The sequence below is a fragment of the Chelonia mydas genome, chromosome 14 (assembly GCF_015237465.2).
Source record: "Chelonia mydas isolate rCheMyd1 chromosome 14, rCheMyd1.pri.v2, whole genome shotgun sequence".
Classification (NCBI taxonomy): domain Eukaryota; kingdom Metazoa; phylum Chordata; order Testudines; family Cheloniidae; genus Chelonia; species Chelonia mydas.
In genome coordinates, this window is record NC_051254.2 from 23,313,209 (window position 1) to 23,332,540 (window position 19,332).

The following is a 19,332-nucleotide window of genomic DNA, read 5'->3' on the forward strand; positions in this document are numbered from 1 at the left end:
TTTCAAACACTGGTTTAAGATTAATTAATATTTATTTACAAACCTAGGCCCTGATCCTGCAAACACTTAAGCACATGCTTAGCCTTAAGCACATGAGTAGTCTCAATAATGACAGTGGGGCTACTCATAAATTTAAAATTAGGGCAGTCAAGTGATTAAAAAAATTAATCGTGATTAATTGTGTGATTAAAAAAATAACTGTGATTAATTACACGATTAATTGCACTGTTAAACAATAATACAATACCATTTATTTAAATATTTTTGGATATTTTCTACATTTTCAAATATATTAATTTCAGTTACAACACAGAATACAAAGTGTACAGTTCTCACTTTCTATTTATTTTTGATTGCAAGTATTTGCACTATAAAAAACCAAAAGAAATAGTATTTTTCAATTCACCTAATACAAGTACTGTAGTGCAATCTCTTTATCATGAAAGTTGAACTTACAAGTGTAGAATTATGTTAAAAAAACCTGCATTCAAAAATAAAACAATGTAAAACTTTAGAGCCTGCAAGTCTACTCAGTCCTACAGCTTGTTCAGCCAATCGCTAGGACAAACAAGTTTGTTTACATTTGCAAGAGATAATGCTGCCCGCTTCTTGTTTACAATGTCACCTGAAAGTGAGAACAGGTGTTCTCATGGTACTGTTGTAGCTGGCGTCACAAGATATTTACATGCCAGTTGCACTAAAGATTCATATGTCCCTTCATGCTTCAACTACCATTCCAGGGGACATGCGTCCATGCTGATGATGGGTTCTGCTTAATAACAATCCAAACCAGTGTGGACCGACGCATGTTCATGTTCATTATCTGAGACAGATGCCACCAGCGGAAGGTTGATTTTCTTTTTTGGTGATTCGGGTTCTGTACTTTCCATATTGGAGTGTTGCTCTTTTAAGACTTCTGAAAGCATGCTCCTTACCCTGTCCCTCTCAGATTTTGGAAGGCACTTGAGATTCTTAAACCTTGGATCGAGTGCTATAGCTATCTTTAGAAATCTCACATTGGTACCTTCTTTGTGTTTTGTCAAATCTGCAGTGAAAGTGTTCTTAAAATGAACAACATGTGCTGGGTCATCATCCAAGACTGCTGTAACATGAAATATATGGCAGAATGCGGGTAAAATAGAGCAGGGAACATACACTGGCAATTTTAAGTCAATTGTCAGTGTTTTTCTAATATTTATGCTGTAATTCAAAAGGAATTATTTTGGTAAAATTCTATGGCCTGCATTATGCAGGAGGTCAGACTAGATCAGTGGTTCTCAAACTGGGGATCAGGACTCCTCAGGGGGTCACAAGGTCTTTACATGGGGGGTCGCGAGCTGCCAGCCTCCACCCCAAACCCTGGTTTGCAGCCAGCATTTATAATGATATTAAATATATAAGAAAGTATTTTTAATTTATAAGGGGGAGTCGCTTATAAACTCAGAGGCTTGTTATGTGAAAGGGGTCACCAGTACAGAAGTTTGAGAACCACTGGACTAGATGATCACAATGGTGCTTTCTGGCTATGAATCTATTGCAACCTGCAGAATAAAGGTGATATCAATCTGTAAAATAAATACTTCCTCCCCAATCCCGATCTCTACTGCAGAAGGCCAAATGGTACCCAGATTTTACAACATGGGCACAATATTTGAGCAGCTGCAATGCAGGATGCGTGTTGAGTTAAATAGTGTCGGAGAGGTACAAACATATACATGCATTGAGGTGGTGGAGGTTGCATGCACCTTAATGGGGGAGGGTATCACACTTTGGGGTGCAACACAGACCAGAGAGGGGTCTTGCCCAGTAATGCTGAGTGCCTCAAAATGTTCTGCTGCTGTACATCTCTGGGCTGGACATGTCCAGTCAGCATACAAGCATGCATGGAGTGTCTGTGTGCTAAGCAGCTCAGACTCAGCAATTCTGATTCCAGCAGCCTGCATGTCACACCACTGCCTCATTCTGGCATCCACCAACCTTGGTTACACCTGGCAAGGTGACCCCAATGTCCCCCAGTCCCGATTCCCCAAACTGTTGGCTCTGCAATGTCCAGCCCTCTCCTGGACCATTCAGAGAGATAATATAGTTAGTTTATTCCTTTAAAGATGCCCAGAAGCTTGCCACATTAACTGGAGTTACCATTCACTTTAAATCAAACACATCATTGGGTTTAGAGTAAAAGTAAAACAAGTTTATTAATAGAAGGAGATAGGATTTTAAGTGAGTTCAAGTACAAAGAATAGAGTTAGAAATGGTTACAAGCAAATAAAAGTGAAAAATGCTTCTGAGAGGCTGACTTAACAAAACAAGCTACGGCCTTTGTTCAAGGTAGTCTTCTTACCAATCTACCTTCCAGCAAGAGGGTTGACCACCCTTCTTGTTTAGATCTCCCACAAAGTGCAATGTTTGGATTCCTTTGTTCTCTTGATGAAAGGTACGTTGGGGTCATTTGTCCCTCTCTTTTCTAGTCCAGTGAACCTTTGACATGGATTTTGTGGAAGCTTACCACCCAAAGTAAAGTTCATTCAAGCTCTAAGGAAGGCGACATGGAGTCTGGTGGTCAAGGAAGTTCCATGCTGGTTTCTTTCTCTGCTAGTGTTTGCTAAAATGCAAACTGATCTGTTTCCTGCAACCTGCTCCCTGCTATGATACTCACTAGTTACCTCTTCCCCCCTTACAAAGCAGCAGGAGCTGGACTGGACAGAGCATCTGCCATCATATTTTCTTTCCCCTTTACATAGAAGATACCTGTTTTGTCTCCTTTGTCTGTTTATGGTCTCCAGGACATAATATCAGAGTATCCATAATTTTATCTACAGAGTTCTTATAAACTTTTCACAGTGACAGCAATGCCCAGTGTGTCATTTCAAATGATATATTACAAGTAATCTTTTAAATAAATCTCATGACACCAGTGTATGATGTGTAGTGAGTCTGTCAGGCCTGACAAGGGTTGCTGACACAGAGTTGTGAACCACAAATGGGTCTCTCTCTCAAAGTGGATTAAGTTGAATACATTTACATGAGAAGTCAGGGACATTGCACACACTTACCATGCAGGATGTGTGCATGAATGTACTAGTGGTGGTTTTATGCATGCAGTTCTGTGCAGCGTGGAGGATAGAAGAGGGTGTTGCTTTCATTTCCTTGGTGGGGAAGCAACAGTATGCTGGTAATTGCAGGGATAGTGTGGGTATAGCATGCAGTTCCCTGCACGGGGGTGAAGATAGGGGGTATGGCATACAGTTCTCTGCACAGAGTGGGGCTAGAGGGTATTGCATGCAGTTCCCTGCAGGGGGTGGGGATGGGGGTGTTGCATACAGCCCCCTGCAGGGGATGGGGGGAGGGATGGGGATGTTCCATGTAGTTCCATGCAGACGGAAGGGATAGGGATGGGGATGGGTGTTCCCTGCAGTGGGTAGGGACAGGGGAGGGGGGAGATGTTCCCTGCAGGGGGCGGGGCTGGAGGGTGTTGCATGCAGTTCCCTGCAGGAGTGGGGGTGTTGCATGCAGTTCCCTGCAGGGGGCAGAGATGTGGGATGTTCCATGCAGTTCCCTGCAGGGATGGGATTGGGGGTATTGCATGCAGTTCCCTACATGGGGAGGGGACGGGGGATGTTCCCTGTAATTCCCTGCGGAGGTGGGGGGAGATAGGGGATGTTCCATGCCGTTGGGGTGCGGATAGGGGATGTTCTATGCAGTTCGCTGCAGGGGGCGGGGATGGGGGTGTTCCATGCGGTTCCCTGCAGGGGCGGGGATAGGGCATGTTCCATGCAGTTCTCTGCGGGAGGACTGGGGGATTGGGTATGTTCCACGCAGTTCTTGCGGGGGATTGGGGATGTTCCCTGCAGTGGGCGGGGATAAGCGGTGTTGCATGCAGTTCCCTGCGGGAGAGGGAGGGATTGGGGATGTTCCCTCTAACGGTGTTGCATGCAGTTCCCTGCGGGGGAGGGAGAAATTGGGGATGTTCCCTGCAGAGGGCGGGGATAAGCGGTGTTGCATGCAGTTCCCTGCGGGGGAGGGAGGGATTGGGGATGTTCCATGCAGTCCCCTGCAGAGGGCGGGGATACGCGGTGTTGCACGGAGTTCCCTGCAGGGGGCGGGGATGGGGGTTTTCTAATGGCCCCCCGTAGACAGACAGCGCTCAGCCCGTTGCCCCAGCCCAAGGTTGCAGGAGCATTCCCAGCCTCAGGCATTGCAATCCTTCTCACGTGCCACCCCACACAGCTCTCAAGCTTTCTGACCAGCGCACCCTACCCTGCTGGCGCGGCCTAGGTGGGATCTCTACAGCCCACCGATGTGGCAGATAGGAGCGAAGCCCACCATTGGGTGTGGAGTTTTGCCTTGATAGGCAGGTAGAACAGTGGGGAGGGGCCAGGGAGGAGGCGGGTTTTGGATGGTAGCTTGTGGAGGTTGCTATGGCCCTGACCGAAGATGGGTTGCGAAGCGAGCCAATGGCCGTAAGTGCTTCCTTTGATGGGCATGAGAGAAAGCCAATGGATGATGCTGTAGAGCGGGTGGGCGGGCCTTGTTCCGGGGGTTAGCGGGAGGGGGTCGCGCGGTGGCGCTAAAGGAGCCCTGAGAAGGGGGTAGAGCGGGGAGTGTGCCGAGGAGCCGCCAGCTCCGGGGACACGGGGGTGCGGAGCGTCTGCAGGTGAGGGGCCCTGCCGGGGGGCTTCGGCTAGCGGGGCCGGGGGGGTCGGTCTGCCCGCCCGCCCCCTCATTGTCCGGGGCTTGGCGGGGTAGGCGAGGGGGGTGCGGCCCTTGTGTCTGGGCCCCCCCCCCCAGTGTGCGAGGCGGAGTGCAGCCCCGATCTACGCGGGGCATAGGGGACGGGGGTGTGTGCAGCCCCCCCCCCGGCTCTGGCGGAGGGTGGGAGCGGGGGGCGTGCAGCCCCCCCCGCCCGGCTCTGTGGCGGGTGCGCCCCCCCCCGGCTCTTTCCCGCCTGCGGGGTGGGCGTGCGGCTGAGCCTGGGCTCGCTGTGGGGAGGGGGCGGCACGCGAGACAAAGACCCTGCCTGCTCGTTGCAGCCCGCTTTGGCCGGCGGGGAGCTGCCTTGGGCTACAGCCGCCCTCTTCGCCGGCCCCTGCCTGGGGGGCTGCACCCCCGTGCGGGTGTCTCTTCTCCCCACCCGCCCGGCTCCCCCTCCTGAGCCTCTGCGCTGAGGCTCCTGTCTGTATCGATCACACAAAGGTGGCCATTTTCTCCATCTCCTCCCTTCTGCAGCCTTGCCTAGTGGCTTGCCAGCCTGCCGGAGGCAGGAGGGGAGTCGCTGCTGAAAGGAGAGGGCTGCGGTGGTGGCAGTGTCTGATTTGTGGCTGAGGAGGCCCCTTTGGGGTGGGGTGGGGGCGAGATGCTTGCGTTGTGATGCACCAGTGGGTCTGAGCGTGTCTTAGATCATGTTCCTGCCTCTCTTTTTGGGGGGTGGGGTATGGATGGAGGGTGGGGGGGAAGCGGCCAGTGCGCCTTAGTGCTGTTAAATGGGATCCAAATACTAAGGGATTGGCAAGATGCAATGCTGTGAACATGCGAGGCCATAGAGTGGGTGGAGTGTTTTGTCCTCAACCCCAAAGAAAATGGTCCAAGTCTAGAGCTTGCTCTTTTGTCCTTTAGTGTCCGGGCTAGTCTAAAAACTGCAGCCTGCTGCCTTATCACTTCATTCTGAAGCCATTGTTTGATTAAAGCTTAAATCAGAGAAGTAGCTTGAACTGTAAAATTAACTCTTGCTGGCTTTAGCATTATATTTATGAAAAATAACGTACCTCTAAGTAGTGAATGAGGCTATTCTTACAAATTCCTGTCCTTGGAAATGCCAAGGTTGCACTGAATGATGCCACTCCCCACCTCTGCTGGTGCTTGTCGCTCTCTTATTAACCTTTTGTTTAGAACTGTTATATGCGTGGGATTATGTACTGGCATCTTCACTGTGAGAGCTGGAGTTCTACATGGTGAAATGTGATGATTATGAATGTGGATTTTAATTTATCTTCCCCCTAAATAATACTGTCTAGCAAAAAGCCCTCATTAAGGCAAAGCACAATACTGTATATCTGGCTTCTGTAGGGGTATCCTTGTTGTGGCAACCTGGACTTGTCCTGAGTAAGTGGGTCACATCTGTGCGTTGAGGACAGAAAATGAAAAATGACCATTAATGGTCTGTACTCTTAATATTTAATACACTGATTTGATTCTTAGTATGAACTAGTACATCTACTCTCTGGGAGTAAATCTAATGCTTCAACTTCTAGCCCTTAATTTTACTAATAAACAATCTTTATTTGTATTTATTTGACTAGGTAATAGAGTTCCAAAACCACTTAAGTTTTCACTAAAAAACAAGCATGTGAAACTGATACTTGTTCAGATTATAAATGATAAATTTTTATGGAAGGCAATTTGCCAGTCAGACTTCTTGACAGCGAGAGAGATTGCCTCACACTGTAGGTAGGGAAGGTAGGTTTTATAGTACGAAGATATCGGCAGCATCAAGTCATAATCTAGAATTACAAAGATGACTATCTTTTTGGATTTGAACGGAAGGCTCTGCAAGTAACTAGGACTCTGAATGGTTTAGTAACTTGTTATTCCTAGCTGAGGTAAAGAATCAGATGGAACTCCTGCAGTCATTTGGGGTCACCTCTAACTCTTCTTTTCTTCTCCATGGATTTTTCTCCCAGAAGCTTCTTCCAATAAATGCATCTGTTGATGTAGTCAGTTCTTGATCTGATGATGCAGAATTAAGCCATTCTGTAGTAAATGAAGCAGATTGCTTCACAGCCCTCTGGTGGATTGAATGACCTCATGCTTACTTTGCATTAGTTGTGTTGAACAATTTATCAAACTGACATGCTGTAGATGTAGACATTAGTATTGTACTTAAGTACTTAATTGAATGCTCACTTGAGGATGGATGAGTTGCAAGACTTCCATGTGACCGCATACTGTAGTATAAAAAGTGAATGCACAGTTAGCTTCAAACACATGATTTTGCAAATTTTTAGATTGCCAAAGTGCAGATTTCTCAATGGATTAATGCTCTAAATGCTTGGAAAATGGTTCTAAATTTACTATTCAATAGTTCTGATGAATAAAACAAGATATATAGTGACCCAAATGCTTAGCATACAGTGAGAATTCAGATTTCTCTTCTCTTTTTAAGGAGGAAAAAAAAAAAAAAAGATAGGGAAAAGCCATTAGGCCCATCCTCATTGCTCTCAAGTGCTTAAAGATAACCAAACTGTACATTTTGGGAGTTCTTAATCAAATAGATGCAACTGTCCTTGCGGCTGTTGGTCACGTTTACTAGTCTAATGGATGAGAGATGGGTACAAACGAAATATTTGAGACATTTTGGTATTTTGTCTTCTCTCAATTGTATGAGAATTGATTAAGAAATTGATTAAATTTTTATTACATTTTATACTTACACAGATTTTATGATACAAGGTGTTTATTGGAAACATTTAAAACATAATAGCACCTACTGTTTGCAGCTGGAATTGATGGAAAGTAAAGCCATGATAAATCTGATCTGCTTTCAGAAAGAATACAAGCCATGGTTATATGATGCGTAAAAATCCAAAACATATAAAATTCTTATCTCTCAAGGAAAATCCTCTTTGTAATCAGTATTTTTAGTCTAACTTATTTGATCTCACTGCCAGTTTTGTTTGGATGACTTAATGAGAACCAGCTATGCACTGCACAGAACAAATAAAGGGGTGCTTTCTTTTGACTACTATTTCAGTACTCTTTACAGTACCTCCTGGCAAACCTATATTAAATCTGGTGTTTCCTTTATACTGTACCCTTGTTTTTGCACAGCAGTGTACATCATAGGGGTGTTGTGGAGACAAATACACTAAAGAATGTAAAGTGTTTTCAGGTCTACTGGTGAAAAATATTATACAACAACTAGGTATTATCATCATCCTTGCTTTGCAGTCTTGGTATGTACAGTAAAAGACCTCTGCACTATTCCCTTTCTATATAAATGAGTGTCCCCCTACTGCTCTATATTTGAATGTGATTTTTAACTTGTATATAGCAGTACTTTTAGACCGGGTATGACCTTGTTTAAACTACCAACTTAATAAGTAGCATCAGGATTCTTTATAGAGGTAGCATCCCTAGTAGGTATCCAACTTAATATGTCGATTAGCCACTTTTTATGTGTTAAATGGTTCAGCTATGAAATGATCGCAAACTGTATACCTTACCAGTGACTGACATATCTTTTTCTCCATCTAACAAGGCGAATGCTGGTGGACACCTCTGTTTACAATGGCGCAGAGGTCTGGACAGGAAGATCCAGAGAGGTATCTCTTTGTGGATAGGGCTGTAATCTACAACCCTGCTACCCAGGCTGACTGGACTGCTAAAAAACTGGTATGGATTCCTTCAGAGCGCCATGGCTTTGAGGCAGCCAGCATCAAGGAGGAAAGAGGAGATGAAGTGTTGGTTGAACTGGCAGAGAATGGAAAGAAAGCAATGGTCAACAAAGATGATATTCAGAAGATGAATCCCCCCAAGTTCTCTAAAGTGGAAGATATGGCGGAATTAACCTGCTTAAATGAAGCATCTGTATTGCATAATTTGAAGGACCGATACTACTCTGGACTCATCTATGTAAGTATTGGCCATTAAATTCTCCTCTATGGAAAATTAATATGGTTGCTAGTTTAGACCGAATTGACTGCTTCATTTGTTAAAAAAATGAAAAGGAGGAGGTGAGTATAGCCTTTGGATAGGATTTTGCTAACCTAAAGTGTAAACTCTTTCCTGTCTGAGTACAGAATGCTTGGGACAGGGCCATTATGTATTGGTTAGTGTCCCAAGTGCTACCGTAGTACAAAGAATTTTTGTGTAAATTTTTTTTAATTTGTATACAATAATTAAAATACTGCTGCAAGCATTAGCTAGCTATAATTAAGGACTTAAAGATAGAGTGGCAAATGGCCATCTCAGTGTTTAGCTCATACTATCTAGTTAAAGCATTTGCCTTGGACGTGCTTAACTGACAAGTGGACAGCATCAACTGGCTAGTTTGAACTGACTTGAAAATTTTTATAATCTAACACCAACAAATTGCCGTTGTTTAATATAGTATATGAATGAGCAGAACTTGCTTTAACTTGGCTATCTGTACATTTAAGAAGATAATAAGAGGTTATCATATCTTTAAATAATATAGTTGGAAAGTGATGGGAATGCATAATTTCTTTTTTTGTATCAACTTAGTGAGCCAGGAAAGAATGTATTCTGTGCTTAAAATAAACCAATAAGATAAAGTTCTCTTCTCAGTGGGTTGGAAATAGAAAATGAAACATCTAACTTATCACCATCTTCCTCTGGAATTAGAAATTGCAAAGCTATTGACGCCTCTTGAGGAAATAAAACATCAGGGTCAATGTTGAATGAAGGTCTGTGGCAGTACAGTAAGAGTGGCTCCTTGCCATATCTCTTCACTTGGCAAATCAATTACATAGTCGCTTGCTGAGTCAGAGTATCATCAACATCTACAGCTAGGTTCTTTGTCTTAAAAGAAATGGTAACATCTGCCTAAATATCTGACTCAGTACGGTAAACATTTGTTCCAAAGAATTAAACTCAATCTCCAAGTTCTCTGGTGTACATAGAGTAGGTTAACTATAGGACAGATCGTTTACCCAGTTAATATGAATGCTTAAAGAGGAGTTTTTTTTCTCAGTCAAGCCATTGCTAATATGTAGATTTATCTAGTGGCTCACTCACACTGTTTACTTATATTCATTTATAAACTGTCTATACTGAAGACTAGTGATGTTTTTAGTGAAAGGAAGACCCTTAAGAAAAATAGGAGCTCAGTGAAACTTACTTTTGGAATGCCTCACATTAGCTTAAAGAAAAGGAGTATTTGTGGCACCTTAGAGACTAACAAATTTTATTCGAGCATAAGCTTTCGTGAGCTACAGCTCACTTCATCGGATGCATTCAGTGGAAAATACAGTGGGGAGATTTATATACATAGAGAACATGAAACAATGGGTGTTACCATACACACTGTAACCAGAGTGATCACTTAAGGTGAGCTATTACCAGCAGGAGAGCGAGGGGGAGGGGGAACCTTTTGTAGTGATAATCAAGGTGGGCCATTTCCAGCAGTTGACAAGAACGTCTGAGGAACAGTGCGGGGGATAAACATGGGGAAATAGTTTTACTTTGTGTAATGACCCATCCACTCCCAGTCTCTATTCAAGCCTAAGTTAATTGTATCCAGTTTGCAAATTAATTCCAATACAGCAGTCTCTCGTTGGAGTCTGTTTTTGAAGTTTTTTTGTTGAAGTATTGCCACTTTTAGGTCTGTAATCGAGTGACCAGAGAGATTGAAGTGTTCTCCGACTAGTTTTTGAACGTTATAATTCCTACGTCTGATTTGTGTCCATTTATTCTTTTACGTAGAGACTGTCCAGTTTGACCAATGTACATGGCAGAGAGGCATTGCTGACACATGATGGCATATATCACATTGGTAGATGTGCAGGTGAACGAGCCTCTGATAGTGTGGCTGATGTGATTAGGCCCTATGATGGTGTCCCTTGAATAGATATGTGGACACAGTTGACAATCGGCTTTGTTGCAAGGATAGGTTCCTGGGTCAGTGGTTCTGTTGTGTGGTATGTGGTTGCTGGTGAGTATTTGCTTCAGGTTGGGGGGCTGTCTGTAGGCAAGGACTGGCCTGTCTCCCAAGATTTGTGAGAGTGTTGGGTCATCCTTCAGGATAGGTTGTAGATCCTTAATTATGTGTTGGAGGGGTTTTAGTTGGGGGCTGAAGGTGACGGCTAGTGGCGTTCTGTTATTTTCTTTGTTGGGCCTGTCCTGTAATAGGTGACTTCTGTGTACTCTTCTGGCTCTATCAATCTGTTTCTTCACTTCCGCAGGTGGGTACTGTAGTTGTAAGAATGCTTGATAGAGATCTTGTAGGTGTTTGTCTCTGTCTGAGGGGTTGGAGCAAATGCGGTTGTATCGCAGAGCTTGGCTGTAGACAATGGATCGTGTGGTGTGGTCTGGATGAAAGCTAGAGGCATGTAGCTAGGAATAGCAGTCAGCAGGGTTCCGGTATAGGGTGGTGTTTATGTGACCATCGCTTATTAGCACCGTAATGTCCAGGAAGTGGATCTCTTGTGTAGACTGGACCAGGCTGAGGTTGATGGTGGGATGGAAATTGTTGAAATCATGGTGGAATTCCTCAAGGGCTTCTTTTCCATGGGTCCAGGTGATGAAGATGTCATCAATGTAGCGCAAATAGAGTAGGGGCATTAGGGGATGAGAGCTGAGGAAGCATTGTTCTAAGTCATCCATAAAAATGTTGGCATACTGTGGGGCCATGCAGGTACCCATAGCAGTGCCGCTGATTTGAAGGTTCACATTGTCCCCAAATGTGAAATAGTTATGGGTGAGGACAAAGTTCAGCAACCAGGTTTGCCATGACATTATCGGGGATACTGTTCCTGACCGCTTGTAGTCCATCTTCGTGTGGAATGTTGGTGTAGAGCTTATAACTAAAATTAGATTATTAGGATGAAATAAAACTGAGTGTAGACAAGTTTGAGGTAACTAAATGCTTAGTTTATGTATTGTCTGTCCACAGTATCACTTACATGTCAAAGCAAACCCAAGTGTGAGTACTCGGACAGCAAATATAGATATGAGCTGCTTATGAGGATAAAGCTGAGAACCTGTCACTTTCCTGTTTTAATGTTGCAGTGATGTGAAACACTGTAATTTGTACACTAAATTAAAAATAACACTTCCCTATGTAAACCCAATTATTAAATGAAATCATATGTAATTTGTATGTAGTTTCTATACCTGTGCTTAAGCTACATCCAAAAAAGGTGCTTTCTTGTCTTCATTTAGTAATCTAACCTAACCATTGATGCTGACTCTAAAACTGGTGTGATATTCCCAGGGTACAGCCTGGACTGTTGAACAGTGGTGTCCCCTTAACTCTCTAGCCTGGGGTGCTTTTTACACTGCTTTGCTGTGAACAGCCACCACTTCGGTCCTGCTCATACAGAGGAACTAGCATCTAAAATCACTCCCAGCTAAATACATAAATGCTCTCCCAGCCACTCATGAATTGCGTAATCTGCAAATTCTTACTCCCAGCGTGGACCCCTGAAATGCGTGTCTTTGTACTGCACAGTACCCTCCTGGATAGTACAAGCTCTTAGTAAGGCCATCATTTCAACAAAGGAAAATGATTATGCACCAACCTTGCTGTCTCTGAAGTGTTTGGGAAACTCCACCTGTCTGAACACACGCTGGATTACATAAAAAAACAAAATAAGCTTATTAACTACAGAAAGATTTTTGAGTGAATCTGAGTGATAAGGCATAAAAGTTAGAATTGGTTACAAAAGAAATAAAAAGATGATAATGCAAGCTAATTCCTAAACTTTAACAAGCTAATAAGATTTAAAGCAAGTATCTTTTACCACAAGTTGTACTAGTTCACAGGCTGGATTTCCTTTCAGTCAGGGGCCGCCCCACCCCATAGTTCAGAGTCCTTCAGGTGTTTGATGTCATGAACAGAGAGATGGAAGGAGAAGAGGTGAAGTCAACTGTCTTGCTCCCCCTTTACAACTTAATTCTTATGCTAGAAACATCCTTGCTGAGTCATGGTGACGCATAGTCTGTTGTGGACATAAGGTTTAAAATGTTCCTGTGATGCAATGTAAATTTTGTTTACACCTTCCCATTGGTGAAAAATGGCTGCATAAGCTGGTGATTGCTCTTTAATACTGGTTGGGGTGCTACTGTGTCTTTGGAGCAGGTCTAAACCAGTTTTTCAGACACAAAGTTGAGACACACATGTTCTAAGTAGATTATACTATGTATCACTAATAACTTCTCAGACCGTGTTGCTACACACATTTTACCAGGACAACAATATTCAGCAGATTTGAGTTTTCAAATGATATTTCACAAGGCATACTTGATTTACAAGACTATGATAAATTTTATAAGTGGTGACCATAATACTATAGCTAGGGCCTTACCAAATTCACAGCCATGAAAAATGAGTGTCTGACCATGAAATCTGGTCTCCCGCTGTGAAATCTGGACTTTTGTTTACTTTTATCCACTACTATATAGATTTCACAGGGGAGAGCAGCATTTCTCAAACTGGGAGTCCTGACCCAAAAAGGAGTTGCAGGGGGGTCACAAGGTTATTTTAAGGGGGTCACAGTATTGCCACCTTTACTTTTGTGCTGCTGCCTTCAGAGCGAGGTGGCTGCTGACTGAGGACCCAGCTCTAGGCTGCTGCATACAGAAGTGAGGGTGGCAATACCATACCAAGCCATCCTTACTTATGTGTTGCTGCTGGCAGCAGCTCTGCTTCAGAGCTGGGCTCTCAGTCAGCAGCTGCCACTCTTCAGCTGCTCAGCTCTGAAGGCAGCACTGCCACCAGCAGCTGTGCAGAAGTAAGGGTAGCAGTACCGCTCTCCCAGTAACCTTGTGACACCCCTCCCCCCTCATCCCCACAAGTCCTTTTTGGGTCAGGACCCCTACAGTTACAACAACTAAAATTTCAGATATGTGAAAATCATGAAATTTACATTTTTTAAAAAGCCTAGGACTGTGAAATTGACCAGAATGGAACGTGAATTTGGTAGGGCCCTAACCATAGACTGTCACAACTGGACTGTGCTATCAAGACTTTAGGAGCCACATACTAATTCTTGAAATTGCATCAGCATCTAACTTCTTTCAGTTTGGAGAGAAGAGCTGGGATCAAGATGATACTGCAGTTTCATAGGGGTGGACTGAAGGTCTGAGTTCAGAAGGGAGCCTTGCTTGAGGGATGCTCTGCTTGCCCAACAGCAGTATTTTTGTGTTAATCTCTTATCTGAAGTAGATTGAGTCAAACATAAGTGTGCTTGCTCGAGCAGTGAGTATTTACTGGAATATTGGCATAAACAGGAGCAAATGCTGGTGGTGGAGAGGAGGAGCTCAAGAACTGGACCTTGTAGATACAGCTCTGGTGGAGAGGAAGAACCAAACCCCAGTTGGTCAGATCAGCTGGCTATCAAAGATCAGAGGCATGCCAAGAAGACACAAGATGCATCCATAGTTATGGAGGAGAAGGGGCTACTCTGAGCTCAAGATGAATGTTCTTTTTGTGGTCAAATTGGCCAGTTTCAAAAACGAGACTTCATGTCATACTTCATACAAGTGCATTAGATGTGTCTGTCATTTTAAACAAACTCGTCAGCATGAATTTATGGATACCCTCACAGGAAGTAGGGGATAAAGAGCTGTCAACTGGAGTAGGTACATATAACTACCTCATTCCATTTTGCTTTCTTTGTAGGAAGTTGTACAGAGGGTCTGGGCCCTTGCTATTAAGTAATAGTTTGACAAGAGTAGCTGCTTGGAGGAGCCAAGATGTTGTGTGAAAGGTTAAGACTTTGAAAAGCGGCCACTAATCATTGTTAAAGGTTTTCTCTTCCTCAGTGGACCGTCTTCTAGAATGTGGAGAATACAGTATGGGTTGATAGAGCACTTTTATCTTTGTATCCTCCTTAAAAACTGAGGAGAGAATGTAAAAAGCATGCCTATGGAGGGGGAGAGGAGCTGCTCTCAAGAGAACAAGGAATTCTGATAGTTTCAGTTGGGAAAAGGGAATTGCTTTCAAGGATATAAGATGAGCTGCTTTTGCTCTGAGGCCTGACCTATATTAGTTATGCTGGCATAGCTAAGTATGCTAGGAGTGGGGGGAGGAATTGAGAGGCAGCCCCGCAGCTAAGAATGGAGCAGCAGGAGCTGGGGATCCCTGGACCTGATCTGCTGACTGGCAAGCTCCTGCACTCCTCCCCCTGACCTCTGCTTTTAAAGACGTTGCTTGACTACAGATCTTCCTTTGGTATTCCATACTTCCACTTCAGAGGATAAATAACTCTGTCGTCTTCTCCCAGACTTGATACCAGCTGTGCAGTTTTTTGGGGCATTTGCTTAAACTGTGGGTATAGCTGAAACTCCTAATATAGTCAGATATGTTAACTAACTCCAACTCCTCAAGAGCTGGATTTCTATTCTCCGACTTCCCCGTTCATGAAAGTACCACTACTAAATCCTAGGAATCGGATCCTCTTCTTTCACCTTATCCCACCTAGCCGTGAGTACAGCCTTCTAGGAATCTGGTCCATCTGGCTATTTTTTTAAGCTTTATCCTCAGGTAAGAACAGGTTTTGGGCTTCCCTTACAGCCAAATGTAAGTACTTGGCCTAGGGAGACCAGGTCTCCCATTTTATAGTAACTTTTTTCTTTTCTGTTTGGTGGGGTTAACCTCTTCCTCACCTGTACTTAGGTGATGGACTTTCCCCACTTTTTTTTTCTTTTCCAGGAACTCTGCTGCATTTCCTTACCCAGCGAACTGCTCTCAGTGATCCTTTGGTGTGGTCTTCTATGGTGCTGCACCATGGAGACCTCTCAAAGGCTCTTAGCCCCCTTTCAGCTTTTGCTAACAACCTGATTCTGCAGCTTTAGATCAAATGTATTGCCTGTCACTCTTGCATCCTCATTGGTGCAAATAGTTGATCTTGTGCCTGTCCTGCTTCTCCATGTGATGGTTCTCTAGGACTTGTGTTTAGGATTACCAGGAAGAGTAGTATTCTTGGTGGGTACTGTACAGATAGTTTGGGGATCTTCCGAAAGGATTTTCTTGTTTGGAACTCCAAGCTCCAGAATATTGCCCTCCCCTTGCAGTATGATGTGATCACGCACACACACGAATATTCCTGAGCCCTTAAACAGTGGTATGCCTCTCAGTCCCTGTACATCTCTTCAGGATGCTGCCCCAGGAATGGAGCCTTCTTATCAAGTGCCTAGTTGTCCTCAAGTCACGGCATTCAGTAACCTGTAGCTTCTGACAAGAATTATGTTGGAGGTCTTCAAAATAGTGTTTCTCGTGGATTTTGTGACCATTCTGTTTGTGTGGGTTTTTTGTCTTGTTTTTGCTTTTTTTTGTTTTTAACAGTAAAGTGAATGTTTCCATTGGGCGTGGGGTGGGGTTTGATATCTGAATAATAAATGTAAGGGTTAATGGTCAGAACATGTTTCTTACTGTGCCTCTGAAGTTAGACCTTAGCATTCTGGGCAAAGGACATGTAGTATTTTAGGTCAGAAGATGTTAGAGGAAAACTTACTGAAAGTAGTGGAAATGTGAAAAGATCAGATTTGGGGGGATGGGGAGAGAGGGAGGCAAAGGTGGCAGGTAGCTTTAAGGATCTGACTTACATCTGAATGTTAAGGGTAGATGAGGAAGGAGAAATAATCAGTGTTATGAAGTAGGGGAAGATATTGTGAATGAGTGTGATTCTACATGCTGGTGGCAAAGCAGGTAATTTCTCATAACTGACCAGGAAAATACTGGAAAGGGGACATTTAAATTTAATAGCATGGAAGTGGGAATCATTGACTACTTGTAGTTTCTACTGAAGAAGAAACTAGGATCAGTAAACTGGAATGGAATCCTCTGTGTAGTCTGATTCTGCCTGATGTTGGAGTGGATGTAGAGTACATAGGTCTAAAAAGGTAGGACTATCGAGATATGTATGGAGTTGCATAACTGGCTTTTATACAGAGGGGGCGCTAATTGCTTCTGCAAGCCTTATGGATTTTAATGGCCCATTCTGATTAAAGGCAGAGTTCATTGCAGGATAAACATATTCTGTGTGAGGTGGAGAGGGAGTGAAGTGAAGGAAGGATTGAGAGCAACTTTGGTTGGAGAGTTTAGTGCATCAAGCAGTTCAGCTATCAGATGGGTTAAAATAATTGAGTATTCAGACACCAATAAGGAGTACCAGATGTGGTTGAGAGGAACAGGGGAGGCTGCTCTTGACTAGACTAAGTTAGGACAATGGATAACATCACACTGGAGAGCTAGGCCTCAAAAATATCTACTAGGTAACTCGGGGCTTGTCTATATGACAAAGTAGTGCTGTTATAACTTGAGGCATGAATTTTTAAACAGCTATAATTAATTAGTGTAAAAGGCTGTGTTGACATGTTTGTTTCAGTTTAGCTTAAGTCAGTGAAGAACATGGTTAACTAAAATAAGCCAGCCACTTTATTTTTATTATTAACAATGCAAGAATGTCCACACACTTAAACCAGAAAGAGGTTGAGAGTTGAAAAATTAAGTTGCACCAGTGCCATTTTCTAGTGTTGACAAGCCCTTATTTTGTCTCTGGTGCCAAGGGTAGGTGGTGGGAATACTTGAAGGCAGAATATTTGAACTACTAGTGCAGTCTACTGATGTGGTGGTGGTGGTAAAGGAACTAAAATTTGTGTGTGTGTGTGGAATCTTTACAACAGTTACTGGGCTGAGGATCCCACTTGCTGGTGCGGAGAACTGGAACGATGTCTGAAGCAAGCATAAATATCTCTTGAAAATTAGCATTTGGAAAACCTGTAGGAAGTCTTCTGAAGTTCCTTCAGGCTGGAGCTCATAAGATCTGACAAAATCATGTCCGCTCTCAAGGAAAGGTAGCATAAGGAGGAGGGGTTTCTGTAACCAAATGTGTATGATAGGAACCTGAAAGATCACACTATATAGTGATATTGAGCGTTGGGTGGAGAAGAGAAAACACCACATTGGATAAGTTTATAGTATCATTTGGAGAGGTGGTCTAACTCTTTGTAGCGGTATGTGGCTCAACAGGGTAGTCTACTTTAGCCACAGGAAAGCCTTTTATGTTTAAATGGCAACTGCTGTGGCAAAGTAAATGGCAGGGCATGCCTTTTAACCAGAGAACTTTGTTTTACTTGTTTGTATAGTAGCTAGCAGAATGGAAACTCTAGGTGCTACCTCAATATTAAAGACAAATCTGAAACATCTCACACCTTGTCAAAGGGCATGCCTGCCCTGTAGCACCCACTTCTGGCCAGCATGGCGCTGCTGAGGCCTGCCTCAGTTTCCCCTTCACTTACGGCCCCTTAGTCCACACAGTCCAGATAGTCAAAACATTCCCCTTCTCGGGTCCAATTTATTAAGTCTTAGAATCTTGCAAAATAGAATTCAAACCAGTAGTCTTCCTCCCAGTTTCATCTGGGTTCAGCCCCCCACCCCCTAAGTTGTCTGTCTTTCTGCTCTCTGCTAGACTCCAAGCAAGAGGTTCTGAATCTCCATAGGCATTCCCTTTATTAACTCAGGGCCTTGCAGGATCCTTCTTAATCCGTGCAACGTCTGCAGACATCTGCCAACAACTACCTGCAGCTTTCCTACTTCATAAGGCCCAGGTGCTTTTCCTTAAGCCCATTTGGGCAGCAGGTAATCAGTCCACATGCACTGGATCCTACTCCCTGTTAAACGGGTCAGTCATTTGACACCCTTTATTGAAGAGTTGGGAATAAATGTTGAGTTTTGTCAGCAAAGATTTTTCTGATTACTCAAGTCAGTTTGTTTAGTATATTATAAATCTTCAAATTCAACTAAGGCTCTTTATAGCACATTCTATAAAATGGCATTTAAAGTGTAAACTGGCTTTTATGTTGCAACAGGAGGCAGGAGCCTGGTTTTCCCCCCTTTGTTACAATGTGCAAACTAGTTGACACTTTTGGAATGTTTTATTGGTAACCAAACTTCTTAAAATCTTAAATTAAACTTTTTGAAATCTCTGGCTTTGTCTATGGTAGAGAATATTTTTGTAAGATTCCCTACTAGTTCACAGGACTCTGGCATTTTTCTCACCATATTTAATTAAACCTGCTGAAAAATTCAAGTGTGGCTTTTGAAAAAAGCTTGGCCACAGAAGCTTGCATTAGGGCTCCCAGCAGAACCAGTGGAAATCCTTTTGTAAGAGTCTGCAGTTTTAGATATTGCCAAAGGGTGGAAAAGTTATACAGTCTCAGCTTTATATACTTGAGGACAACAGACAGTGATGAGAGGGATTCTGAAAACTTCAGGTTTTTTTTTTTCTTAAACCTATGGTACTAAGTTGATATTTTCTGACACTGACAAGAAGTGCACTATCAAAATATGAACTCCCACCCTCTGGCGTCATGATCTATAATGAACTCTGTACTTGGTTGCAGATTGTTTAGATAGTACCTCTTTATTGGCAAGCTTGCTATTTGAAATATAATACAGTTTCCAACTAATTCTATGCCAGGAACCTGAGTGCTACATTATTGGATAGTTTATCATTTAGTAATTTGGATTTTGCTGTACTGCTGGCTAAAGCCTTGTAAGCATCTGGAAGTATTCAGGCTCCACAATTAGTGTCCTGAAGGAGACTTTTGTATAACAAACTTCTGTCACAGCTCTGCTTTAATGTTTGTCTC

At 43.4% G+C, this 19,332-nt stretch overlaps 1 protein-coding gene across 3 annotated transcripts in view; it reads left to right on the forward strand.

Moving 5' to 3' along the window:
* The first annotated feature begins 4,523 nt into the window (after positions 1–4,523).
* MYH10 (myosin heavy chain 10) overlaps positions 4,524–19,332 on the forward strand; it is a 135,675-nt gene continuing 120,866 nt past the window's right edge. For all 3 annotated transcript variants that reach the window (XM_043527745.1, XM_037914430.2, XM_037914433.2), the window contains exons 1-2: positions 4,524–4,654; positions 8,255–8,628. In XM_043527745.1, coding sequence (XP_043383680.1) covers positions 8,284–8,628 — 345 coding nt within the window. In that variant the 5' untranslated portion in view covers positions 4,524–4,654; positions 8,255–8,283. The remainder of the gene's footprint in view (positions 4,655–8,254; positions 8,629–19,332) is intronic.